Consider the following 27,402-nt stretch of genomic DNA (forward strand, 5'->3'; position numbering starts at 1 on the left):
AAAGTAACTGTTTCTATACTTTTCAACGTGCCGCGGATCGTAAGGTTGTTGACATGGATGTCGGAATTCATGTGTCGTGGTTTAAGAGAATCCTCACCAAAGAGCAAGAGCATTGAATCTCTGATTGAGGCCGCCCCGCCTGGACACACCTAGCATGCTGACAAAACTACGTTTCTTATTTTAACGTGCCGGTACACGCACACCCAGCCCTCCTAATACACCCGGCTGGTTGTCAGGACTGCGTTCCTAGTTTTAAAGTGCCGATGCCCGCGCAACCAGCCTCCCTAATTTCCTCCTGTTTCTTTTTTCCTCTGTAGAAGGAGGGAATACCCTCCATGTGTTGAACGTTCGAGAGATAATGAGGTCAGACGAAGCAATTTAACCTCTTACTCAGGGAGGAAGGGTGTGATGCTTAAAGTAAAGGTGTACACAAATTGCTATTGGAATTATGTCCCTTATTTCCAGTTTAGTTTCCTTCCTTTTTTCCATATCTTATTTGTGTTTTACTATGACAAAAAGTTGTGTATTGAGAAAGATGAACAGCGGGGAGAGAGAAAGGGGAGAATTGTCCCAAAAGTCATGAACCTATTGCTTTCAAGCAATGAAGGTCGGCAATAGGAGGAAGAAGATGATGAGAACAAAAACGAAGAATTGAAAAGAAAAGAAAACAAAAAAGGAAAAATAAATTATGAAAAAATTAATAAAAAAAAATTGAAAATTTAATAAATTATTGTTAAAAAAATTATTCGTGTCAGTGTTAGCGATGCCACATCAGCAATTTCCAGCTAAAATCAACCGGATTGACTCAATTGGTAAAAGGTGAAAATTTTTAGGACTCAATTGACAAAATTGAAATATTTAGAACTGAACTGGCAAAGGTGCAATAGGTTTATGACTTTTTGGATAATTTTCCCGAGAGAAAGAGGGGGAGAGGCTTCTTCCGTGGGACCCATCCGCGCCACGTGTCGACCGCCGAATGGCGCGGACCGCAGTGACGTGGAGGAGCGGGACTACCTAATATTTTCTCGGAGCTCGTTTTGTGACGTGGTTTGACAGAAGGGTATGAATTGATCTTGGTCCCCTCTCGCCCGAGCTCGAGGTGGCCGCCATTGGGGCTTTCTTTCAATGGAAAATTCACGTTGGTCAATGGCAACCCTTCTCGAGTGGGGCTTCCATGACCGAGTCTTCTCAAGTGATCGAGAGATGACTTTTCTCTCCCATTATAAAATTTTGGGTGGATGCTAGAGCATATCAAGTTGTTCTAATCTCTAGATTAGTGAGCGTTAAGCTCTATAAATTTTTTATTCTGTCCATAATCATTTCGATTGCTAAACCTCTCTCTACCTTTTTTAACGCGATCACTCGACTTTTCATTGGCCTCCAAGCACGATTGTCCCGGAGTCTCTCTCTCTCTCTCTGACACGTCGATGACCATGGACGCCTTCAAATTGAAACTCGCGGGACTTTAGGTCCACGACGACAACAGATGAGAGATCACCTACTTCCGTTTGTTTCGCGAAAACATTTGGACCAATATTTTTTCTAACGTTTGGATTGCGGCGACGGGATTTTTTTTCATAATAAATGCAAAAATTATATTTCAATTCACATCGGACATTTTTTGAAAGTATGATCAAACTAGGGCCCGAGACTCCAAGTTCCCTCGGCGGCTGTGCTCGTGTCCTCAACGGTCACACCTAGGTACTTGGCTCCGTGCCTGAGACCTCGATGATAAGGCCCTGGTCCCCCAAGACGAGCCTCGGTGCCCCAAGCCCTGCTGGTTCGGGTCTAAACCTGAGGACCTAAATTGTACTCGAGACTTTTTCTCGAATGTGCATTTATTAATTTTATAATCAAACTCTGAATTATTATTATTAGTAGGAAAGAAAGAGCTAAAACGTAGGTAAATGTCATTTTCCAGCAAAGCTCATTTTTCGTGAATCATACGATGTTGGAATGACTTGTGGTTGTCCCCCTAAACTGGCTAGAAAAGTAACAGTGGTGATTGGAAGAAATCCTGGCGGACGATTGGAAAGGGCATCACGCGTCGGACAATGGTAATGGTCTCTTCTTTTTCTCTTTCAAATTAGTCCAAGTGTCCACAGATTCAGCACCCTGAAGCAGGAAGTGGCCCCCTAATCGCACGTCACAAGCTTGCCCTTCAAGTGATTTCCTTCACGCTTGGACGTGAACGTTGTACTGATGCATCAGACGGCTTGTCATCTACTGGCTTCAGACTTGCTAAAGCTTTCTAAGCTTATACCAAAATGCACTACCAAGATACCTCCACAGATTGAATTGATCATGAGACATGGAGATAATACTCACTGCCTACCGCAACGTATAAAGAACTTGGAAAGTATGTATTTATATAGGCTTCAGTTGGATTCTGGCCTTTGCTTAGAAGCCTCTCAAGATCCTTTCTTCCTTCCAAGTCAAATCAAGCACTGCGAACCCCCGTAAAACAAGACATAAACTATCGAACACTTTCGATCAACCTTCATGATCAGATTCAGATCATACTCCTGGTGAGATTTAACAGTGAATCTGAAACGAAAGATGATCCTAATGTCTTGTTTTGTCTGTCTCTTGTCTAGTTGGGCCAAGAATGACCAATAGCCTTTTGCGTTGCGCCGCCGGTTGCGGTGAATGTAAAGTTGGCATGCTTGAACCGTCGTGGACGGCTCAAGTCAACTCAGTCAAGGAGTCAGAGTCAATCTAACCGAGTGAAACACGGCGTGCTTAGCCCCGCTTTTCAAAGAGCCAATTGCCGAGAGCCATACCTGTTATAAAAGATGAATTCTTTAAGCGACTATATATCGCAAGCCAAAATAGGCTTTCGTCAAAGACTGATGCAGTAACTTTGTTTCTTCAGCAGATTTTCCTGTGCGCTATATGTTGATGTTTGTTGACAGTGTTGAAGTGACCTGATAATCATCTCATAGAAAATCTGGAGGGCGTGCGACATCATCAACCTCCTTCATATGTCTCCTCTTCTTGCGTGTCTTGTCTACTGCCTCCGACACCAACAACCTCGTTCTTTCACTAATTCTCTCACACAATGGCAAGACCGGTGCCAAGACCTTTGGTCTCGATCAAAACCCTCGTTCCATTCTCTGCAGCCTCTCTAACCTTCATCTTCCTCTTAATCTCCACCCTCTCCGTCCTCTCTATCTTGATGTTTCTTTGCGGTTCTCATGGCAAATCCAAGAAGTCAACAAAGCGCAGCGTGTCCGTCCCCGGGTCGAGCCAGAAGAGGCTCGTCTCGAGGCTCAACAGCAGCATCAGCAGCAAGGCGCTCCTGATGACGAAGATGGTATCGTGGAGGAAGACGGAGGGAGGAGAAGAAGATGACGGCGAGGACAGCGATGAGGCTCTCTGGAGGAAGACGATCATACCAGGAGAGCGGTGCCGGCCCCTGGATTTCTCCGGGAAAATCGAGTATGACTCGGAAGGAAACATCGTAACTGCATAGTCCTTTCTCGTTTTCTTTCGGAAAGTTTCAGAATAATATTTTTCAAGCTTGTATCACACGTTTGAGCTGGAGGCTAATTCAGTCTCAAATATTTCAATTATACCAATTTAATCCTAAATATTTTGAATATTTATCAATTTAGTCCTAAACCTTTTGACGATTTATCAATAATTGACAATTGAAAGCTTTAGAACTAAATTAGCAAATCGTAAAATAATTTATGACTAAATTAACAAAATTAAAAGGTTTAGGACTAAATTGGCTGCCGTATAATAAGTTTAGGACTTTTTAAACAATTATTCCGGACATGTTTGTTTGAAATGAACAGGTTGTGTATGTCTCTTATAAATGAAGCGACGAGAACAGTTTCCTCGGGATTTTTCGCCGAGAACCATTCAAGCCAAATAACACAAGTTTTTGCGCAAGGATTATTCATGTGATAACTTATCATTGAAAAATAAATGTGCATAGTTAAATTATGAAAAAGAACGGTTCTAGTGTTCAAATCTTTTCGTGTTGGTAAATCTCCATAGATGCTGATAAATTTCGAATGCAATTGGCAGATTTAAAAGGGACCGATCATAAGTTATCAAATCTTATGAGAAATTACGGCATTAATCTTTTTGTTTGAAAATTATCAATTTGTCCAATAAATTATCAATATTTATGTTTTAAGTCCATAAACTCTCATAAGAAATTATCAATCTTAATTTGAGTTATTACTAACAAACTTTTCTCCAATCAAAATCAACTAATTTTAAGTTATCAACTCTTAATTTTTTGAATAACCAATATTAATTTGTTTGTTCGGAAATTACCAATCTTTCCAATTTTTATTTGGTTAACCTACCAACGTTTTAAGGGGATCTAGACCTAGGGGTGTCAATGGGTCGGAAACAATGAATTCAGAGATAGAGATAGAGATAGAGAGAGAGGCCATTGTTGCGGTCTGGGGACGGGGGAGTCAGGGGCAAGGAGGAGGCGGTCGAGGTGGACGAAGTGCATTTGAAGTGGTCGAGGGTTTTAATTATTGTTTAGGTTGGGCTCGTGTTTGGTTTTGACACCCCTATCTAGACCTTTCCTCTCCCAACCCCCTCTCTCCTTCCCCCTCTCTTTTTGTCTCTTCTACTTCCAAAGGAGAGGGATTTGACCTAAATCTCTCTCTCCCCTTCTAGTTATTCTTCCTTTAATTTCATTTTGTTTTTTCCTTATTCTCTTGATCTAATTTTAGATCTAGGAGCTTTGCTCTCCCGATCTTATATTTATGAGCTTTCCTATTTGATCTAATTCTAGATTTTGGAGTTTTAATAAACAAGTACTATGTACTCCACCTCTAATTTCAATGGTATTTACAGCAGTTTTAGTGTCAAATCTGTACTCGTCCAATGTGCTTTCGTTAAAAACTTTCGTACCCTGCACTAGCTAAAGGGCTCACTCCCACAAATGTCAAATCTAAGCTTATTCAACATGTTTTTGTTGTCTCTGTACGGTTATGATGTTGGGAGCGTCGAACCTAGGCACACACTGCCAAAAGGCAAAGCTGTAACTATAGATGGAAATCCTGATGTGTGCTTATCATTGATGATGCCATATGATTTGATGATTGGCCGCCGATCCTTTCGCTTGAATGCAATCACATAGCTGTTCTTGAAGGACGAGCGTGTGATTATCTTCGCCAATCATGCTATGATGAAATACCTTGATTTCTGGTTTTTGGTTTGTTTTGGAATTGTATGAGCTTGGCTTGTTATTATGACTATTGAGATTTCCTATGAATCCTTTCACGCATCATTTTGATAATAAATGGACATTTCTTTTGACCAAAAAAAAAAACTTACAGTCGTTTTAAATTTTATCAACTCTTATACGAAATTACAAACCTCTATGTAAGTTATTCACCAAACTGTCTCCGATTAAGTCATCAACTTAATTTTTAGGCTACCAACTGATTAAGTTATCTTCTTTTATAAGAACTCACCAGAGATTATTTGTTTGTTTTGAAATTATCAACTTTTCCAAAAAATTACCAATTGCGACTTGCGTACCTTACCAACTTTTCAAATTTATAAACTCTCGTTACGAATTACTAACTTCAATTTGGGTTATTTACCGATTCTGATCTAATTAAGATACCAACTAAATTTGGGTTACCTGCTCTCATTTAATATACTTACAAATGTATTTACTTGTTTGTAATTGACAACTTTTCCGTTAACTAATCGTCACTTACGTGATTTATCAATATTTTGATTTTACCAATATTATATATAAGATTACCGACCAGAAGCAAACCAGAGAATACACTTCCAGGTTTGAGATGTTACAGATGGGCCAATTTGTCTTATGAAGAAAAGGCAGTTAGGAACACTAATAACATATCAGCATCTTACATATGAACAACATGCTATCAGCTCAGAGAATTACATACATTAGAAGCTAAACGTAGTCATGAACCAAAACCACTCCTTGCCAAAGAGAAACATCGCTGAATTTTGTGCCCCCAAGTAGCAATCTCGAAGCAATTAGCCGGTCTATTTAACATCAAACCGAGCTTCGGGACTATCGTCGCGAGTGTAAGCCTATATGAACTTCTCCCGCGTCCGTCGGATCGAAGCTCACTCGCTTCTGCAGATTCATGTCGTGACAGGAAACGAAGACATTAGTCGACATTGCAGAGCATAACAGTGGACGGATTTGCTTAAGTTAAAAAAAAACATTCACGAGCAAATAGATATGCATGGATCGACGGTGAACTCAAAAGTTTAAGCAGTCAATCATAGAATGTTCGAATCTCCATTTCACGACAAAAAAAAAAACATAATTATTTTGTAGAAATTCAAGTTACATGCCTCGTGTCAACATAATATCACCTACTTGGCAAAACTACCAAAACAGTTATAAACCAATTGCAATTGTGCCAATTCAGTCCTCAACTTTTTTTTGTGTCAATTCAGTCCATCCGGCCAATTTTGTCCGGCCGACGCTGACGTAGACGCCAGCCGCCTGGCCAAAAATGATGTGGCAATTTTCTAAAATAATTTTTTTTATTTTTTACGAAATTTATTATTATTATTATTTCTTTTCTTTTCTTTCCCTTTTTTTTTTCCTCCCTTCATCTTCAACCTCTAGCTGGTTGCCAATTCCAGTGATTGGCCAGAGGCGGGGGCTGGCGAGGTCGGTCCTGCCGGCCGCCGACGAGGGCAAGCCTTGCCCACCCCTGGTGAGGCTCGAACTTGCCAGCCAGGGGCGGTTGAGGCCAATCTCGCCCGTTGCCGACAAGTTCGAGCCTCGCCATGGCTGAGTTTAGGACTATTTTAATAATTTTTCCTCACCTACTTATAGTTCTTCTATATCACTTTTCAAAGTTTCACTTGCCCTTCGCCTGCCCACACCTACTCCCACAACCTCCTCTATCTCGAACAAGCATCGCCATAGTGTCTCGTGAGCCATGGCCATGCCAGGTCTGAGCTTGATGCCATGACCGATGGAGCTCGAAGCTCTTGAGCTTGCAACCATGGTCGCTAAGCTCGGAGCTCACGACTCCGTCAGCCAAATCCGGCATCTCGCAATGAGGAGAGGGGTCAACGGTGGTGGTGAAGAGGGGCGGGAGGATGTTAGTCTTTCATAGGCATTCGGCATTTTGCTGGATAGAGACTTCACTCCTACCAATGCACCAAACCAACATCAAAGGCACTTAATGAACTAGGGGTCCCTAACAAGTTACACCCACTTTAAGGCAAACGAAGTTAGGCGCTACCCATGCCATCGTCCTTGTTTTCTTATTCCTATTCTTATCCATGATGGCAACTATGTCTTCAAAAAGGCTTGAATGATTTCACACCCACAACTCACAATGCTTATCCTAATGTTATATATATGCTTGTGTGCGCTTGCACTTATCCTGTCTGATGTAATGCCGAGCCTGCCACTTTGGCCCCACAAATTACAGAGAAGAAAGAGAAACTGGCCCCCACCAAACACGGCCACAAATTAGTTCCATCGATATAGAATTGATGGGCAAGTGCTAACAATCGAGATTCAGGTAGAATGTGGCAGGTTTGGCGAGTCTTGACTTGCTTCCAAGTCAATTTCACTAAATCTGACTACTCAACACAATTTTTGATTTGTTTTCTTTGTTTTACATAATAGAATATGTCTTAGGAGTTGTTGCTCCAACTAAATCCGGTGATCTGAAACAAACTAGACCTCTGACCATCGTAAATTAATCAGAAAATCTGTACCAACTCTTGACTTTTTAATTGAAAAGACTACTCTTTTGGGGAATTCCATTGATGAACCTGCAATTTTGGCCCCTAGTATCTCTCCACAGGCAGCAAGCACCCCTTTTCAGGATCATGCCGACCCGGAGACAGATGATGAAACTATGCATGCTATGCAATGCTTCTTGTCGCGAAAAATTGCTAATGTAGATCTCAAGCTAGTCAAGTTAATGGCTTTGATTAATATATACAGATCATTCCATGAACGTGCATAGGAGAAGAAATAGGGTGCATCATGTGCTGGAGATCTCAAGAGGGACAAGAGTGCGTGCAAACATGGGGTGATCACATGGGCATGCATTGAGTGAAGCACATGCTGTGCTGTGCTCCTCTGTCTTCTCACTGCCAATTCCTCCCAAGACTTTCGAGACAAGTTCTCATCGTTTTTTACATCTTTTATTGTCTGAAAATGCACTCCATTCGATGTCCTCACGTTCAACATCTAGCACATCCACATGATCTCAGTTCTATTGGGTTAAGTAATCCAGTTCTAAGATATACTTAATACCAATTTTTCGTTTTGATGCGATGTCCGTATGTTAATGTTTCTTAGCGCATGATCGACATGTCCTAGTAGAACAGAATTTAGGTAATAATTTTTCGAATTTAATGGTGTCTACGGAGAAAAGAAACAAACCTCCCGGGCCTTGAAGCCGTCCCTAATGCCACCAAGTGCCGGCTTCCGGTGACCCTCCTGATGCTGGTGAATCAACAATTTCTGATCACTCCCCAAATGCTTAGTCTCTCCGAAAATTTGAACTTTTCCCATGTAAAGATCGACAATTCGCCGAGCAACCTCTGCCTCGTCCATACTTTCCTCCATCAATTTTTTCAGCTGCGCCCTCGGAATCCGCATCTTCAACTGCACCGGCTCCGCACTGTCTTGCCGGAAACTTGCCTGCATCGGCCTAACGATGTCTGACGTGGCTCTCCGCGACAGCATCAGGCACTCCAGCCGATCCTTAGCGCCCATCTGTATACCTATAGTCAGATGCATCCAGGCAAATATTTTGTCCGTCATTCTATACTCTGATGGCATAAGATATGATTCGTGCGTTCATTCCGTCAATTTAAACACTACGCGCACCGGGAAATTAGACTTTCATCATCCTATCGAGTTTAGGTACACGGGGATATCTTGTACGTTACCTGATCCAACCCGCCTAGGAGCTTTCTCGTGCTCGTCGGGGAACGTGGGCAGCTCGACGAGGAAGTAGATTTTCTTGGGCTTGAGCTCGTGGTCCGGCTCCAACGGCCGTGCTCGGACGCCGAAGCGCTTGACCGACTCAGAGTCGAGCAGCACGTAGCCCGGGTGGTCATCCACCACTTGGCAAGCCCGGACCGGGGTCCGCAGCTTCACGGTCTCGCCGTCGATCTTCATCACCTTTGCTCTCCTACTCCTTCCTAATCCTACGCTGTTCCCCATCTCTCTCTCTCTCTCTCTCTCTCTCTCTCTCTCTCTCTCTCTCTCCAATGCTGAACAGATCGTGACAGGAGGGACGTAAACGTCAGTTGATGAGATTGCAATGAACAATAAACGAAGACAAGTTTTTTAATGCTTTGGACGAAGGGCCATGCCAGGCAGATGCTTCCATAATTCCTGCCTTTTGTACTCAATGGAGTGGACAGCTTTTCGCATTTCTTTTTTTCTGGGGAAAAAGATGAGTTTTGCGGAAGGAGGGGACGCAGTGACTGTGAACAAGAGTATAAAATTTGCAATTCGGACTAGAATATAATTGTGTGCATCTGCTCGCGACCGTGAATTACGCACCACACAACCCGGGCTGTCGAATTCGACCAATTTGTCGATTATCTTATCGTATAATCATTTTCCCAGAGAAAGAGAAAGATCGCGATTCACGAGCATCAATACGAGCCAAAATGCACAAGGTGGCTGTGCAAAGTTGAATACATAACGGCGTATGCCTCTAGCTATATGGTGCTGTGAATGTAGGATGATTAGATTATACATGTCGCAGATTTTCTTCAATTATTATAATGCTGCATCTTAATAATTTTATAGCATAAGAATCCCTTCTGTTCTTGTTTATTGTCATGGCAATGACAAGAGATGATGAGAACGCGACATAAGAACAGCCTAATGAATAAGGTAATTGCGTGAGGGGCAATTATCTCGAGCTTAACCTACAAAGAGGACGAAGCTGATACGATTTTGGCTGTGTTGGATTTGTTTGAAAAATTAATTGGGAAGCATAGAATCGGATTTTGAGACGTGACTACACTGTTTTCTAAGAAATTATTTGACCCCACAAGGTTTCTAATGGTTACTGACAAAAATCTTAAAATTTCATGAAGTCTCAAAATGAGAATACCATATAGCAATTCTGACTCCAAGAACTCTCGTAAGGAAACAATTGGAGAATAAATGCTATTTTAATAAAGAAAGGGAAATTGAAAATTGAAAATTATTGAACCGGAAACGTTGAATTTATAACAATGAAAAATTATGTTTGCACAACTATTGTTTGAAAATTGTGAATAGACGTACTATTTCAAAAAGATTCAACTATTCATGTTTTTAAAAAAAAGGAAAATGACACAAACAGTCCTTGAATTTTAGCTCAATGTGCAATGTGGTCTATGAACTTATAATATATTTAATGTCATCCTTGAACTTTTGGTACGTGTTCAATTTAGTCGCTAAGCTATATCAAAATGTTCAATGTAGTCCTTCCATTAAAATAAGTTTAGGGACTACATTGAATATTTTCTCATAATTCAGGGACTACATTAAACATGTACTAAAAGTCCAGGCATTACATTAAACAAATTAAAAGTCCATGGATTACGTTGAATATTAGGCTAAAGTTTAAGAACTATATTAAATAAATTAAAAGTTCACGGATTACATTGTACATTTGGCCAAATTTAGGGACTGTTTGTGTCACTACAAATTCAAATATTAAAAAAATAACCATTGATTAGAGTCAATTCTAGTCCACGAGCGCGCAAGTGTTCTAAGTGCACCAAAATCTCACAATTATGTGTGCACCCACACGCGAGTACTGTAGGTCTAGTCCACTTAGCCCATGATCTTCAATTATAAAGCTAGAAGCCTTCCACTTATATATATTGATCCACACACTCATATATTTTCATTGTGGGATAATACACCTTTTTGTTTATTTTAAAAACAAACAATCAACGGGATTATCAAAGACAAACCAAAACCAACGGAAAAGTGTCAGAAAAGTCATAAACCTATTACATTTGTGTTAATTTAGTTCTCAACCTATTTTTGGAGCCAATTCAGTTTTAAACCTTTTTGTTTTTGTGCCAATTCGATTATTTCGACTAATTTTGACCTAATATTGCTGACGTGGACTCCAACCAACTTACGTGGCATAGCCGACGCTGACATGGATAACTTATAATAATATTTTAATATTTTTGAATTATTTATTTCTTTTTCTTTTTCTTTTTCCTTCCCTTTCATCTTCCTCCAGTCAGTCGCCGAACCGGCGACTAGCCAAAAGCCAAGGCCCGCAAGGCTCGCCCTTGCCAGTGACGATGAACGCGAACCTCGCCTAGTCATTAGTGAGGCTCAAGCCCTCGCTAGAGGCTGAGTAAGGCATGACCTTGCTGAATCAGGCGAGGTCGAGCCTCACTCATGGTCGACAAGGCTCGACCTTTGCTAGCAGCTGGGCAAGGCACGACCTCGCCGAATCTAGCGAGGTCGGGCTTCACCCAAGGCTGGCGAGGCTCAACCCTCACCAGATTCGGCGAGGGTGAGCCTCGCCTAGCTAATGGCGAGGCTTGAGCCCTCGCCAAAGGACCTCGTTAGATGGCAGCAAGGGCGGCCTCGCACTGGACTGGTGAGGCTCGCCCTCACTGGATCAGGCGAGGCTTGAGCCTCGCCGACCATGGGTGAGGCCCTACCTCGCCATATCCGGCAAAGTCGTGCTTTGCCAGCCAGGGTGAGGGTGAGACTCGCCAGTGGCCGACGAAGTCAACCTCGCTGGCCCTAGCCTTTGATTAGTTGCCGGACTCGGCAACGAGCTGAAGGAAGGAAAAAAATAAGTAAAGAAATAATTCAAAAAATATTAAAATATTATTAAAATTGTCTATGTCAGTGTCGGCCGGTATCCACGTTAACAATATCCGATCAAAATTAGTCCAAATGACTAAATTGACCCAAAAAAAAATGTTTATAACTAAGGCTTCATTTATTTTGCGGAAAATGTTACGATTCTCTAAATTGTTTTCCAGGAAACCATTTTCCTGAAAAATGGAACAATTTTCTGGTGTTCGGCTAAAATATGAAAAGTCTCGGAAAATATTTTCCGTTGTTCGGTTTGGAAAATCAAATCCTCCTTGCACTACTTTTAATAAATTTTTTATTTTTTTAAAATCGATTTTTAATTAACTTTTTTTTTCTTTTTACTTTCTTTTTATCTTCTTCTCCGGCCGGTTGCCGACTACTGCGAAGGCCGATGACCAGCCACAGGGAAGCTCGAGCGTCGTCTGAGGGCAGCGAGGCTCGATCATCGCTAGAGGTCGGCGAGCGAGCTTGCCACCGCCTTGAGCTCACCAGACTTGCAAGGCTACAGCGAGCTCGCTTGCCTTTGGCAACGCTCGAGCGTCGCCAATCTAGCAAGGCACAAGCCTCGCCACCCTCAGGCGACCCTCGAGCGATGCCGATCTGGTGGGCTCGAGCCTAGCCGCCTTTAGGAGACGCTCGAGCGACGCCGATCTGGCGAGTTCGAGCCTCACCAGCGACGCTCGAGCGGTGCCTGTGGCCGGTGGCCAACCTTCGGCATGGCTAGCGACCGGCCGAAGAAGAAGGTCAAAAAAAAAAAGAGAAAAAGAAAAAGAAATAATAAAAATAAAAAAGATAAGATAAAAAAGAAAAAGAAAGAGTAATTAAAAATTAGAATTTTTATAAAAAGAAAATTAAAATAATTAAAAGGAATGGTGAAAGAAGGAGGAGGTTTCAAGAGGAAAACATTTTCCACACTTTTAAAGGTATTTTGTCCATTGAGGGAAAATGCTTTTCATGGTTAGTTCATTTTCTGTGAAACGAAGACCGGAAAATATTTTTCCGGAAGTTATTTTTCATGAAACGAACAGAGCCTAAATTGATACTAATACAATAAATTTAAGACTTTTTTTTGACACTTTTCCCCCAAAATCACCATTCACACCATACTCCCTCCAAATACATACAATGGAATCAGTAGCTATCTCTAAAGTCCCACCACGGCTTTCAAAGCTCTCGAGCAGAACGAGCGTGCTATGTCACTCCCACATCGGTTGTAGACAAGGAGCTTCTTGGAAAGGCATAACGATGCACAAATACATGCATATATCAAGGTCATCAGAAGTGGACGGACAATAGTACAGACATTTAAATCTACATCTGTTTCAGCTTTGAGTGCTATCTGATTACCTTCCTGCATTCAACATTTCGACTCTGTTCCAGAGCATACGCAGACAGAGACAAGAGGAACTAGAGGCAGCCGCAAAATGGGGGTGGAAAAGATCTAAAGAGATAATATAATGCCGTAAACCAGCAAGCCATATTCAATCTTCAAAAAACAAGAATGGTTGCATTATTCTTGGTCATCGTGAGTAGATCGAGTTCTCTAATCTAACATTCTGCTTTTGAGGTGCCATATACCAATTCGGAAAGATCAATCTTCTTCCTCTAACATATGCCTCGGAAAGAGATTACACTATGCAGCACTCCACAAATGCAACTCTCATGTATTCATAACAGGAATTGATCAACCCCTCAGAAGCCTACAGATCAGTCTCTGTTTCGAAACAAATTCAGAAAGATCTATCTTCTTCCTCTACATATGCCTCCGCAAGAGATCATATTATTCACTCCACAAAGGTAACTCTTTCGTAGTTACGACAGAAAGTGATCAGCTCCCTCAGAAGCTTGAGATTTTCTTCATTATCTATTTCTTCTTCCTTCACCAAGTAGTAAGTACACGCTCATGATATTCCATGAAGTCTCCCTCGTTTATTCCAACCTTGTTGGTTGCAGAACAAATACCTGCAACTGCTCATAATCGGACACCATTATCTACTTCACCAAACAAATTTGACTTGTGCAATCTCATGCCGATATTCTGTTCCTTTCTAGGATCCTTATATAAATAGAAAGGCAATCCGATCACTCGGGCATGAAGTAATCGAAGACACCGTCTAGTAGTAAATAAGGGTACCAAAAATAATCTCGAGGAAAGAAAGCACTGCTTAAACAAATTCTAAACAAACAAGCTCCAAGCAGATATTACCATATGAGTATAGCCTATGTTTATGTACATGAATCATTAGGTTTAAACAATGGTAAGATGTCGCAAGCTTCATCTTGGATTTCTACAAGAACCAATACTGCCAGAGCTCCAAAGAACTCTCAAACTAATTCGCAATAAGCATTGCAAATACCAAGTCTCTAACCAGTCGACCCTTACTGACTTAGACACACGATTCTCCAGTCAAAAATCAGTAAGTTCCTAGGGCTTCAACGGTGCAAAAGAGTTGCTATTGAGACTCTCATTCCAAAACAAGCCACTGCTGAGACTTTTTCTTTACACTGTCATGTGTCAAGGAATATTCGAATTGACAAGACAGAAAACAGGAGCCACGCAGGAACTCAGAACAAACAGTTCATATGAATTCTGAAGGCGAATTCGTCTCGGGCTTGGCACTATCGTCCAAACCCGCGGGATGCTGCAAGTTCTGCAAAACTTGCGGGGGCAAGCCACTCAAAGCATCGCTCGCCGAACCAAAGAACTGACAAACCATCCGGGCCATGACCCCCAGGATCTGCATTTGGTTCTGGCAAGCATCGGCTTGCATCTGCATTATCGCCTTCTCATGCTCCATCTGCAACTCAATCATCCTCTCCCTCCACTCCATCTCCTCCTCCTCCCTCTTCTCCTCCATCCTCCTCCTCCTCCGCCGCTCCTCATTGAGCTCCCTTTCTAACCTCGTCCTCCGTCCAATTTCCCTCCTCGCCCAGATCAATTCCCGTTTGTCCAACTCCAATTCCCGGTTCTCCAACCTCTCCTCCCTCTCGCTCTGTTGCATCCCCTTCACAAACTCCAGCTCCCTCCGATCTTCTGCCTTGTCAATCAAGCTCTTCTCCCTATAAAACTCTCTCTCTCTTCTCCCCTCTTCTCTCCTCACTATCGCGTCCCTCAAGTCAATCATTTGCGCACCCAAAACCCGCAATTTCTTGTTCGGTCCTAGCACGAGCCCACTTTGGAATCTCTTCGACTTAACAACCCCCGATCCCCCATTTTCTCTCCCGTTCCTAACCTCCTCCGCATCATTGAATTGACCAATATCGACATTATCACACTCGATATCATTGCCGCTCACATCATCATCAGCATCAGCATTTTCAAAATCAGAACTTGCCGCTGCTGCTTCTTCTCCTTCTTCTATATCTTGTTCTTCCTCTTCTTCTTCTTCTTCTTCTTCTTCTTCTTCTTCATCGTCGTCCTCCAAATCAAACCCTAAACCCAGATCGCCGGAGCTCCCGAACCCGGCATCCCCCAAGAAATCGACCCCGTTCAGCTTCTTGCCCTTGATCTCGAGCTCGACGTCGCCGAACACTTCCTTGTACCTCAAGAAGTTCGCCCAGTGGTCCTCGCCGTCGTCCCAATTGAAGCCGCCGCCGGGGGCCCTGATCTTCTGCTTCACGCCCAGGTACTGGTGGCGCATGTTCTGGACCTTGATCGACACGTCCCGCCACGACCACCGGAACGGGAACCGAGCCGGGTCCCGGAGGTGGTGGGCGGCGTTCACGTGCTCCGCGATGGGCTTGAACTTCTTCTCCCGGGTCTTGAGCTTGGCCAGGGCGCCGGAGCTCGACAGCTCCGAGTACTTGGAGAGGAGGGTCTGCTCTTCGAGCTCCGACCATTTCTTGCGCTTCATGGAGACACAGAGATAGAGAGGGCTCCGCGAGTTGTCTGAACGAGGTGAGATGGGAGCAGCTACAGGGGACAGCAATATCGGGAGGATGAAATCAGAAAAAAAATTGAATGTTGGTCCAAAAAATCAAAATAAATATAAAAACAATGGTCGAAAATATTAATGAAAATTTGCTGTTTATTAGTAGAAAAATCGATATGCTTTGATTCTTTTTCCTCTTTTGTTTATATTTACTATGATTATATCACCTTTGTTATGCATCTTATAAAGGAAAAATATCGAACATAGTCTACGTGATCAATTCAATTCCCCGCGACTATCATTCTATCGAAGATTGCTGATTCTACTCCATCGCCCACTTCCACTAGTTGGAAAAATTTAAGGGTATTGTCCAAAAGGTGGACCAAAAACCCATTGATCTATCATCATGCACTAAATAGAAGCTATTTCATGCCCCAAGTCAATTAGCTCTAATTGGCATGAAGGTGTATTTGGGAGAGCATTTCCAAAATCCTTTGGGCCTCCAAAAGCCCTTTTGGTATTTGGTGACCGTTCAGTACAGAGCTCTGACTTTCAACATTTCGAAAATGCTATTTGTGGGTCTAATGAGGTTTTTTCCTCGTAATCTTACCCTCGTCAATATCTTCATATTCCCGTCTTGCCCTCGCTCCGAACACTGTCCATCATTTCTCTCATACACTCAATTTCTCCTTGCTCCATATCGAGCTTGCCAGCCGAGGGTCATCGGGCAAGATCTATCTCACCTTGGGTCGAGGTTGCTAAGCTTCATCTGGGGTCGCGCAACCTTGGTGCCTCGTCGCCTAGGGGCACTTCGTCTCTGATCACTCGAGGTTGATGCTCACCTTTGGTTGCTTGGGGTTTTGCCCCTCGCCTCTAGTCATCTCTAGTCGTTGCCTCATCTTTAGTTGTCACCTCATCTTGCCTCTCCAGTTCCCATGCCATGACACTTGCTAGCTCTGGTCGACATTCACCGGATCCAATAAACCTTGCCCTCTTTTGTTCTTTTTACTTCAAAGTTGATGTACGAAAATGTATCAAAACACACTATTTGTTTTGAGCAAATGCTTTGAGCCATTATAGTGATTAATCACGTGCATATTTAAATTGATAACTAAAGAAATATTTATAAATTCAAATGTAATGAATTAATATTTATCACATTTATCATATCTCTATATCAAATACTAGTAAACTTTCATAATCACTAGTAAAATTCAACTATAAGTTGTTGTTCGTTGATCAAATAGATGTGACGAGTTGATAACTTTTAAGTTATATATAGTTTCGTAGGATAAAGATATCCGAGGTCTCCAAACGATTACAAAATATTCAATCAAATCCCTTATTTTTTTCTTTTATTAGTAATTGAGACCTTAAATTATATATTTCTCATTTGACTTAGTCCTTCCGCGAACAAGTGGCTATAAAATGGTCCTTCAACCATATATTTTTTTTTCCTATAATCATTTGTAGCATTCATATGCATGCTAGCATCTTATTAATCAGACAACGATAAATCACAGATGTAAAGTTGGTAATTTATCGACAAATAACCGGTCAAGCAGTCTTCGATTTTCCCAACATATATCAATAATTTTGCAACTTGTCATCGTCATCTATTGACTTTTTAAATGGACAATTATATTATTTGTCGTGGAAAAAAGGAAGATTTAAAATAAAAAAAATCGGTGACGTCAGCAATGACCTAACGTGGAGGATGAAAGGATCGATCTGGCATTGGTCGTAGAAAAAAATCGTCTCCCCAAGATTCGTCATAAATTTTTTTATATTATTTCTCATAATTAAAGTCAAAAAAGAAATCCTAAATAATTTTCAACTTTGAATATTGGTAATAAAAGAATTCACGAACAAACCTAACCGATCAGATTTCATTACCAGCGAAATCCCTTTATTGCCCCTCCCGCCTCGCCGCTCGCGGTGGAACCTCCCGGGGCAAGACGGTAATTTCCCAGACGGCGCCCGCCCGAGACTGGTCTCTCTCGGTATAATAAATCGCCACAAGCAATCTCCACGCTCTTCAACGTCGAAGTTCTTCCGCTCGCAGTTTTCCCGTTGGACGAAGTTTCTCGGGAAAATTTCCGCATGCGCTTCTGACTTTGTGCGGGAATCGGAGCTCCTTCGTCGGCCGCATATCGACCGGTTCCGGCTTGACGCCGAGCACCGCGGGGAAGGTCCGAGGGATGTCGGGAACGGTGCCGCCGATCCTCTCGCTGGCATTGCCGTCGGAGACCGGCCGAGTCCTCAGCATCCAATCGCACACCGTTCAGGTTGGTGCTTCTTGTCGCTTGTTCCGTATTTCGTGTTGCCGTTTAGAAACGAGAGTGACTGGGGAAGCGCTTGACTTGGGGAGTGTGGGCGAGATTTCTTTGTCTGTTGTGCTTCCCGATGGGAAAATGAGATTGATCCAGATGTCCGGATGGAGCCGACTATTGTGCTCGTGCTCGTGTCTGTGAGAACGGAATATGTAGTTGCAGTCATTGGCCTGTAGTAAATTGGTGATGTTTTTGGGGGCCCTGGTGTTTGTCCTCGGCTTTCTGTTAATAACGTTATACGGATGAACTGGTTTGAATGGGGGTCAAGACAGAAAATGCTTTTTTCTAAGTCCTATAAGCGTTTCATCGTAATTATCTTGGTTTTCAAGCTTTGTTGGTGACTCTGTCGTAGCTGGTACGGATTGAGTTTGACGAGCGCAGCTCTTCGTACGGTCTTTTGAAATTGGAAGCTTACGTGTTCCCTCTTTGCTCAAGACAATTGAGGATCTCTCACTTTTATGCGAAATTATGTTGCAAGTATTCCTCTTTATCCTGCATTTCTGTCTCTCTTGTTCACTCTGATGAGAGGGAACCATCACCTATTCATCTCAACAGTTGTTATTGTTGAGATGCACATGTGAGCGAGTTATGTTAGAATAGTCCCATAGTAAAGAATTTGTGTGGTGTGGGGTAGTATATTTATCCTAATTGCCCATAACTCAGGCTTAAACTTTTGAGTAAAGCGAGTTTAACCGGATATGTTGACGGGCTCGGATTTGAGCTCTCTTTTGGCAATTACCTCGGGTGAAGGTATCGGGCTTCTGCTGCATGCTCTAAACAATTGGTATCAGAGCCGATGATTGATTGGTGGTCCAATCTTGATGCTATTGATGTTTAATGAATGCCTAAAGGAAAGAATCTTGTGACTAACATGGTTTATGGGCAACCTTTATGGTTCATTTGGGGGAAAGAGACCTAGGGTGAAGGTGGGCGTTGTGGTGTAGCATTGCGGTCTTAATGACAACCTCCATGGATTGGATGATGGTGGGTGTTGTTTGCGGTCCTCACAAGGCAACAAAGTGGAGATTCAAGTTGAGACCCGTCGATGCAGAAGGATCCCTGAAATAAGGGAGAGCAAACCTAATATTGAGCTCACATGTGAGGGGTAAATTATTGAGATGCATGTTTGTGTTGTGTTAAAAAGTCTCACATCAAAGAATTGGTATGGTGTGGAAAAATTAATATATCTAGTTGCCCATAACTTATTGGCTTAAGTTTTTGAGTGAAGGTGGCCCAACTAAATATGTTGGTGCTCTTGGAAATCTCCCAATGTGAAGGTATTGGCTTCTATGACACACTCCCAACAATTTTGCGGTCTGTAAAGCTTGTGGTCACAGCGATTCATCTGCCTGCCAGCTTATCTATCTGGCTTATGCGATAACCTTCTCCTCTTGATAAATGCTTAGTAAACTGGCATTAACTTTTGCTTCGAAAGAGCTGAAAGGAATACGATACATAATCCATGAATTCTGTTGGGCATAATATTTTTCCAAGCCTTGCACCATTATTCTTTATATGATCAAGTTTACAATGGGATTGATAATCCTCAAGAGATAGCTGCCTTCGATGCTGATGATAAATTCTTGAAGGCCATCTCTGTAAGATGTTTCATACACAATGTGGCTGTTTGTAGTTGCATTCATGTTTGTATCGACAATGGACTAAGTGAGTGGACACTGATTTTCTTGGCTCCCCATACACCCCAAAAGAGCAAAGGAAAAAGAAAGGTGCACCATATTGTGTATCTCATTGTGCTCTTATTGTGAAGTGTTGTGTCACAAAATATGAAAACTTTGCAAATGAAGGCTCCTCCTCTTTGGCCTCCTCTATCAATTTGACAGAGGATGAGGGAAAAGACGCAATAGAATAATTTCGTGATTCTATCATTGACAATCCGGTATGTGATAATGCATGGGGGTAAATTAGTTTTTATGGGGAACTTTCACAACAACTTGCAGGGCAACTTGCACATGTCTTCCTAAGACCATTAGAGCTACGGTTTCAAACTGGTGAAGAAAAACAGAATTTTGTGGATGGTGGTGCAATTAGAGCATCATGAACCCGCACAGTCTGATAATGCTGCTTGGAGGATGGTCTTGTTCTTTTTTCTGTATAAGAGATCATTATAAGCCGTCAGAGGAGTCTAATGTGCGAATAAATCAGTTATCTTCTACTTTTACTTCTTTCTCCTGGTCCCCACTTCATACCAATACCTCCCTTTACAATTAAAATGCTAATGCTCAAGTCACGCCTTGGACTGTTGTAAGAGGTAGTGGGCTGTCATGTATGCAGGAAAACATTTTTAAAGTTCTGCTGATGCAAAGGCGGTGATAAATGGTTACAAGAGTCAGAAATGACCAAACGTTATTTTTGCAACCAGAGAAAAAGTGTCACCATAATTCATCCTTTTGCCATTAGCCTGGCCTTTAGTTGATTAACACAGCCATTAGGTGTCATTTTCACAATGTACATCTTACGACACCCTACTGTAGTCTTACTAGGTGGTAAAGAGACGAATTTCATAGACAAGCGTTGCGGAGATACTTTAACACTCCCTCTCACGTGCCGATTGAACTAACAATGGCACGTGGAATTGACAAATGGGCAACCTCATACACATAATAAATTTAGGGTGAAATCTGGCTTGGATATCATGTGACAATAAGAGAAAGGATTGAAGAGAAAAAACTTGTGTCATTGAGACCGCACACATGTATTTGTGCTATGTTTGTGTGCTATAAAATAGGAAACCCAAGATAATATGCACGGAATCAACTTACACATTTTCTATGATATGATTTCTCATTTGTAACAGGCTACTTGTGTACCATGGGGATTGCTTATATTTTGTAGAAATAGTAGTTTTTGTCTGTTTGGCTAGTTTTCAGTTTGTAATCTAACATGAGTCACATTGTCTATTTCCTTAGGGGTATGTTGGCAACAAATCAGCCGTCTTTCCTCTGCAACTGTTGGGTTACGATGTTGATCCCATCAATTCAGTACAGTTCTCGAACCACACAGGTTAGCTACTGCAAGGCCCTATACTCTGGGATTGATTTGGTGTTGCTTTTAAGCTTGGGTGACTTCAGGCTTTTAGTGGAGTTTGGAGCACGGCATAATTAGCTTAATTTTATTTCAGGTTACCCGACTTTTAAGGGTCAAGTCTTGAATGGACAACAATTGTGGGAACTAATTGAAGGCCTTCAAGCGAATGATCTACTCTATTATACACACTTACTGACAGGTATATGACTTCATTTTTTATATTAACTTTTGGGGTTCTGCAGGTTTGTCTTCTGGCTGGTTGCTCTTTTTCACATTAATGGGTATTTGGGATCATATAATTGCTAGTTGCTACATCTCTTGAATAGATAGATTATTTTCGTTCCTTTTGCTTTTAGACTTGAATGCACACACATGCATGCATATGTGGAGAGGGGGGGAGGGAGGGGGGGAGGGAAATGCTGTGGTTTTTGTCTCTTGGAAGATGGTGGCGCTTGAAATAAGACTATTTACAGGGGATGTTTGCCCTGTGGAAGCGCTTAATTTGAAGCTCCCTGTGAGAGAGAGAGAGCTACTAACTTTAGTAGCTAAATTTCTTGATAGTACGGTCAATGTCGGAGCTTCTGAATTACAAATGTCTTGGTAGGAGTAGGGTCGGTCATATTGGCTCACGGTTGAGTGATTTACCGGAGTATCTCACTTGGTGAAAATGCCAATAATATGCTTTCTTTGCCAGCATCTTCACATACTTTATCCAGTCAATCTATGTAGTAAAATTGTGTGAAAAAAGTTATCAGAACACCTCTCCCATTATTTCTTTTTTGGAAAGAAGTTTCATTGAGGAAGACTTCGAGATAGTGTAACTGATTGCTCTTGCATCTTTTTCTGTCAATTTTTTTTTATTTTTAGTATGACTTTCCAAGCAGAATCTCACGGCAAATAAGAAATTAGTAGAAAATTATGCGAGAAAAGCTATTAGAAAACTTAGAGAGAAATCATTATCCTGACCAATAGTTTCACAAGGAATACTATCTCTTGTATGGAAGTCTGAGGAATGCATTAGCCTCTTTTGACATGTTCTTGTGGCAAATCAAAAACGATTTTTGGGTACTCTTTTGGCTCTTATTGGGATTCTGTTCCCTGGGCAGTTGAAGTTACCATCTAGTATAGGGAAAACTTTTCATCTAATGATTGCTTTGTGAGCTTGATCGTACTTTTTATTCTTTGCAGGTTATATCGGTTCGGTTTCATTCTTGAATACTGTGTTGCAAGTAGTAAAAAAGCTGCGGTCTATAAACCCAAAATTGACATATGGTGAGTAAATTTGTCATAATAAGTAGAGGCCCCTAGCTTTAAAGATTAGTGTCACGAGCACATGTTTTTGCCCCAATAGCTACAAAAAAAAATGGTTTTTTTAGTGAAGGCCCTTGTATTATGAGTTTGCTCCTAAATCTATTTCTCTTTTCAGATAATCTTCTCTTGTCCAAGAAAAGCATAACATATATCATGGTGCTTTCAGATATTTCCTATCCTTCTGCTTGTGTTAATTGTCAATAATTTCTTAATCAGATAGTACTATAAAGCATATAAACATCATGTTCACTGGTCACCATACACATTTTAGGGTATATTGAGGCAATTCTGTTTAATGTGATGTCAGGAAGTTGACTACGTCTTATTTGGAGCTTATAAAATTTTGTCTGACAATTAGTGCGATTTTTTTGTTCTGCTGGATAATGGCGTGAACATATCTTTCCTAATCTATTTGCACAAAGAAATGACCAAGGCACTGGCTGTGTCTTGTAAAAACTGCCATTCTTGTCTAGTTTGCGATCCCGTGATGGGTGATGAAGGGAAGCTCTATATTCCTCAGGAGCTGGTAACAGTCTACCGGGAGAAGGTGAGAAGAGCACCTGTTGATGCATGTGCTGGATGACATTTTTGCTCATGTCATAGAAATTGAATTTGGATGATTGTTCGGAAGTTCTCCAAATTAATGGTTCAGTCTGTTTTTTGATACATTGATACTTCTTTTGTATAGGTTGTTCCAGTGGCCTCAATGTTGACTCCTAATCAATTTGAAGCAGAACTTTTGACTGGGTATAGGTATCCTCCTGTTCTTATGCCAAATCAACTTTTTTGATTACTCCAGGAAAGGTTTGGGTGCAATTCTTGGTTCCACTGTTCAGTTAAATACGAAGTTTGATGTCCTCATCATTCTATTTGTGCTGAATAGAAAATCTTACCCATATACACAAAGCTAGATCATATTGACAAAATAACAAAGCATTTTTAGATTTATGGGTATCTTAATATTCACACCGGTTTTTTGCCTTCCAAACTAAATAAAATGGCATCAGTTCCCAGGGGATGACGTTTGACTAGTTTCTATTATCTACCTTGGCTGGCAAAACTGAGAAACGCTTGCACATATGCACATTGGCACTTACCATGTGGGTACATGTTGCACAAACTAAAAAGCATGCACAATCTAGTGTAATCTGATTAGTTTGTTAGGAGATACTATGCATCTAATGTTTCTCTTTTTCATGCTTTAAACATTTACAGTCATATCTCGTATTGGTTACTTTATTAGAAGAAACGGTTGTCTGCATTTTTTCTTGCAGAGTGTAATATTTGGATGTGATTATTTGATCTTGTTCTGCTTTTAGGAGTGCAGATCTTATGCCTTCGCTTGAGTTCTTTGTTTATTTTTTGTCTCAGGATAGTGTCTGAAAGTGATGGTAGGGAAGTTTGTAATAAGCTTCATGATGCTGGACCTTCAAAGGTATCATTGTAATTTTAATTTCTAACTTCTCTTAATGTGAATCACTGATAATATTCTGAATGTCGTGAACTTTAGTAGAGTTGGCTTGAATGATATAATGTTGCATTACCTATGCATAGTGATAATCTTCTTAGCAATGTTAGTTTGTGTTTTATGCACTGGAAAACATGTAGTATGACAGCAGCTTGGCTCAACCTAATTGTAAAGTTTTGGCCGGAAAAAGCCTACCCGTAAAGTTACGGTAGTATGAAACAACATTTACTATGCCCTTATCACCCCTCGCCTTTTGTGTTCTTTCCAGAAATCTCTCTCTCTCTCTCTCTCTCTCTCTCTCTCTCTTCTTGATGTTTATAGAGAAGTTCTAATGTGTCTTGCTTGCCAATTGCACCAGCTACATAGAATGACGTAATGATGTAATTATGAAGCATGATGGAAAAGTTGTATCCCCAAATAAGAGCAAAGAATAAGAACATTGTTAAAGTTGCTTGAAATTCAGAGACTTTGTTGCAGTCATTACATTTACTATGGATTTATGTGTGGCTGTGCTTGAGCACTTATCCTTCAAGTATAACAGGTGTAACTTCAAAATGATGTCTACCTTCCTGCCAAACTTTGCTCTCTTATTAAAGCTGCATAATTGTTTTTTACCGGGTATAGCCTTCATTGCTCCTGCTATTTTCTGGATGATTTTCTAAGGTTGGTAAAGAAATTGTAGCTCCCTAGTGCAGGATTACCCTGTTCCTTCGGCTCTGTGTGTGATTTTTTTTCAGTGACATGCTTGTCGGTAGCTCAGTATTAGCTCTTTAGTCTTTCGACAAGGTTTCCTGCTATGAAGGATCATTTCTGAATCTTACTTTTCCATCTCACTTGAAGGTTGATCGTTTTCTAATTAATCTCAGGTTGTGATTACAAGTATAAATGTAAATGGGAACCTGCTCCTCATAGGCAGTCATCAAAAGGAGAAGGTGAGTTTTTACGGTATCTATGATTTCTGTACTGATAAAATGAGCAGTTTTGGTTAAATGCTGACATTTGTAGGTAATACAAGTCTAAATAAGGGTTTGGACATTTTACCATAAAAATGCAGCATCATCTCTTGGTGGATTTTCATGACTCTCTTTATTGATGCTTAATCATGTGCAGTAGCTCTCTTTCATGATATGATTCCATTCTGGTATTTGGATATCTCCCTAATTGTAAGGACATTGTTGACTTATTCTTCTCTTTGCTGAAACACAAAAGTATGCACCAGTTATCTGAACTTGAAGTAATGATATTTGCCATTTTCAAGAATCTTGAGCATTTCGTGATCTTGCCTCCCTTACTTTACCTTGTTTACATCAATAGAAAGTGCTACTCATCCTTTGGTGGTAAAGTGCATTGACTCCCTTGTATTTTTTAGGGTCAGGTTCCTGAGCAATTCAAGATCTTGATTCCAAAAATTCCTGCTTATTTCACGGTATTTTTTCCTTTACGAACTCTCTTTAAGTAGTTGTGTAACTTATGCTTAGTTACTGACAAACGGATAAAACATTGGACCGTCACTTTGGGCCGTGTAACATTTTGTTGACACACACTAGACTCACTGCACCTTTTATTTCTTGATGTGCTGGTTGAAATACATTGGAGCAAGCATCTGATGAATAAATAATTCTGAATTAATACATTGTTGGAATTGACCCACAGGATTTCTGGGGGTGATTCCTCGTTTCTTTTTCACTAGCAGCCTAACATTTCTGCAATCTCTTATGCTGATACATTACAAATACTTTGATGCGATTGTAGGGAACAGGAGATCTCATGACTGCACTTCTTCTTGGATGGAGCAATGTATTGCCTGCTTTTAGAATTTTGATTTTTCCTAACTTGTAGTAATTCTTGCAGTAATTTACTCTTCCTGAACCCAACAATTCTTGGTTTTTCCAGAAACATCCTGACAACCTTGATAAGGCAGCAGAGCTTGCGGTGTCAAGCTTACAGGTGCTTATGGATCTTATTCTATTTTAGGTTTTGTTTGGTCTTCCTGGTAAAATTATAGTAATGGGTTAGGATAGGAGAAGAAATCTTATAAACTTCGTCGTATCCTACTCCTATCCTCAGCTTGGAGACTCACTAAATATAGAGTCAGATGTTGACCATGTTTATCTGTTCTTATCTAGCCAATGGAGGCCAACATTCACTGGCCATTTTCTTCCATCCACATTCATTCACACACTTAGGTCACTAGGCGAAAGTGAATAGATTGGCCACATCCTATTTTTGCTTTGCTCACCACTAGGATCAAATAAATTGACTCTTGTTTGCATCATTTCGAGGTATAAACATGATTGACTGTGGGGCTTCTACCATGATTTGCAGGCAGTACTTCAGAGAACAGTGGACGGCTACAGAAGTGCCGAGTTCGATCCGCAATCGAGCAGCTTGGAGATCCGATTGATTCAAAGTCAAGACGACATACGGAACCCACGGGTCAATTTCAAAGCGGAAAGATTCGACTAAACACTTATTCGCTGTCTTATTCCATTCATCATAGTATCAGTTATAAGACTGATTTTTTATGCCCTGGCTGTGCTTCGAACTTTTTATTTGGTTTTGTGTCAACAATAAGAGGCGGGAAAGGTTAGTGTTCTTCTTTATTGCTTGTGCACTCGATGCTCACCTCGACAAATATGGCTTCCTTCAGAGGCCAGATTGAGAATTGAGATCAATTTCATAATGCTCACGTAATATGCGTGGAATGTTCAGCGGGGAGGGTCATCGTAATTGGTATCCTTTGAGCGATGGATACGAACGTTTCGCCTTGTTAGCAAGTTAGAGGATTTGATTATAAAAAAAGAGAAGTCAAAATAGCATATTTAAAAAAGTTAATAACTGAAAGTAGACTCAAGACCCATAAGAAACAGAAATCGAACTTCATGGCTGATTGAAATTGGCGCAAATCGAATATCCAACTTAGCGAATAATTAGTTATTTAATCAATTATTCCTAGGGAACTGTGATTCCCTCCTTTAACCATTGGAAAAAGAACATTTTATTTCCAGGCAATGCCTTCTTTTTCCTTAAAGAGGTAGTCTTTCTGAGTGAATTTGTTCTGTTTGTCCAAGATCCTCGTTGTTCCCATTGGAACAGATGAGGGATTAGAGTGTTTAGCTTCTCAAACTTAAAATTAAGAATTTAATTAGTTTCATCTTGGGGAGCTCTTCTAAAAAAGGAAGGAAAAAAAAGAAGAAAAGCTAATGAAAGCAACTGGGGTGCTTGGAAGAAAATAGCCTTGAACATCACAAGAAGCAAGTGCAATTATTATAATTGTTTCGGCCGTGATTAACGGTTTATTAAATGAAAATACGAAAATGGGAAGTGCGTGCTTACATCTAAACAATTTATTATAATTGTTACGACGATGAAAGCAAGCAAATGATCGAAATTCAAGCTTCAATTCACGCAAGACTAAACAGAGGAATGTGTATTCTCATTATTTTCAAGTCATTTCATTCCATTCCAATCTGATACACAGTTTTTGTATACTAAATACATCGGAGTTATACTTAAAAACATATGTGTGTGTGTATATATATTTTTACTTTTTTC

The 27,402-nt window shown here is 40.9% G+C and overlaps 3 protein-coding genes across 4 annotated transcripts; 2 read left to right on the forward strand and 1 right to left on the reverse strand.

The window, feature by feature from the left end:
• The first annotated feature begins 3,061 nt into the window (after positions 1–3,061).
• LOC115681355 (uncharacterized) lies at positions 3,062–3,475 on the forward strand. Its single transcript, XM_030605273.2, has one exon. It carries the CDS (start codon positions 3,062–3,064, stop codon positions 3,473–3,475), a length of 414 nt encoding a protein of 137 aa, XP_030461133.1.
• Positions 3,476–5,758: 2,283 nt separating this feature from the next.
• Positions 5,759–9,425, reverse strand: LOC115681336 (uncharacterized protein At1g66480-like). The gene is made up of 3 exons (XM_030605252.2): positions 8,905–9,425; positions 8,393–8,736; positions 5,759–6,100 (listed from the first exon to the last, which is right to left on the reverse strand). Exons 1-3 carry the CDS (start codon positions 9,179–9,181, stop codon positions 6,035–6,037), a joined length of 687 nt encoding a protein of 228 aa, XP_030461112.2. The 5' UTR covers positions 9,182–9,425; the 3' UTR covers positions 5,759–6,034.
• Positions 9,426–17,714: 8,289 nt separating this feature from the next.
• Positions 17,715–26,448, forward strand: LOC115681449 (pyridoxal kinase). 2 transcript variants are annotated; one of them, XM_056306916.1, is made up of 12 exons: positions 17,715–17,978; positions 20,951–21,044; positions 21,163–21,267; positions 22,257–22,340; positions 22,802–22,926; positions 23,068–23,132; positions 23,751–23,814; positions 24,714–24,779; positions 25,217–25,273; positions 25,600–25,644; positions 25,741–25,794; positions 26,173–26,448. In XM_056306916.1, exons 1-12 carry the CDS (start codon positions 17,892–17,894, stop codon positions 26,311–26,313), a joined length of 987 nt encoding a protein of 328 aa, XP_056162891.1. In that variant the 5' UTR covers positions 17,715–17,891; the 3' UTR covers positions 26,314–26,448. The 2 variants fall into 2 exon arrangements, with proteins under 2 accessions (XP_056162891.1, XP_030461263.1); XM_030605403.2 differs by having other exon boundaries at positions 17,716–17,978; positions 22,853–22,926.
• Positions 26,449–27,402: the final 954 nt, after the last annotated feature.

The sequence above is a fragment of the Syzygium oleosum genome, unplaced genomic scaffold (genome assembly GCF_021117445.2).
Source record: "Syzygium oleosum isolate NSW1041296 unplaced genomic scaffold, Sole_v2.1 Sole_v2.48, whole genome shotgun sequence".
Classification (NCBI taxonomy): Eukaryota; Viridiplantae; Streptophyta; class Magnoliopsida; order Myrtales; family Myrtaceae; genus Syzygium; species Syzygium oleosum.

Coding starts and splice junctions, on each gene's coding strand:
- LOC115681355 (XM_030605273.2), top strand. CDS start 3,062: ATGGCAAGACCGGTGCCAAGACCTTTGGTCTCGATCAAAACCCTCGTT.
- LOC115681336 (XM_030605252.2), bottom strand. CDS start 9,181: ATGGGGAACAGCGTAGGATTAGGAAGGAGTAGGAGAGCAAAGGTGATG. Junction 8,737..8,904: donor TCCTAGGCGGGTTGGATCAG/GTAACGTACAAG, acceptor ATCTGACTATAG/GTATACAGATGGGCGCTAAG. Junction 6,101..8,392: donor ACGGCTTCAAGGCCCGGGAG/GTTTGTTTCTTT, acceptor ATGAATCTGCAG/AAGCGAGTGAGCTTCGATCC.
- LOC115681449 (XM_056306916.1), top strand. CDS start 17,892: ATGTCGGGAACGGTGCCGCCGATCCTCTCGCTGGCATTGCCGTCGGAG. Junction 23,815..24,713: donor ATGATGCTGGACCTTCAAAG/GTATCATTGTAA, acceptor AATTAATCTCAG/GTTGTGATTACAAGTATAAA. Junction 25,274..25,599: donor AAATTCCTGCTTATTTCACG/GTATTTTTTCCT, acceptor ATGCGATTGTAG/GGAACAGGAGATCTCATGAC.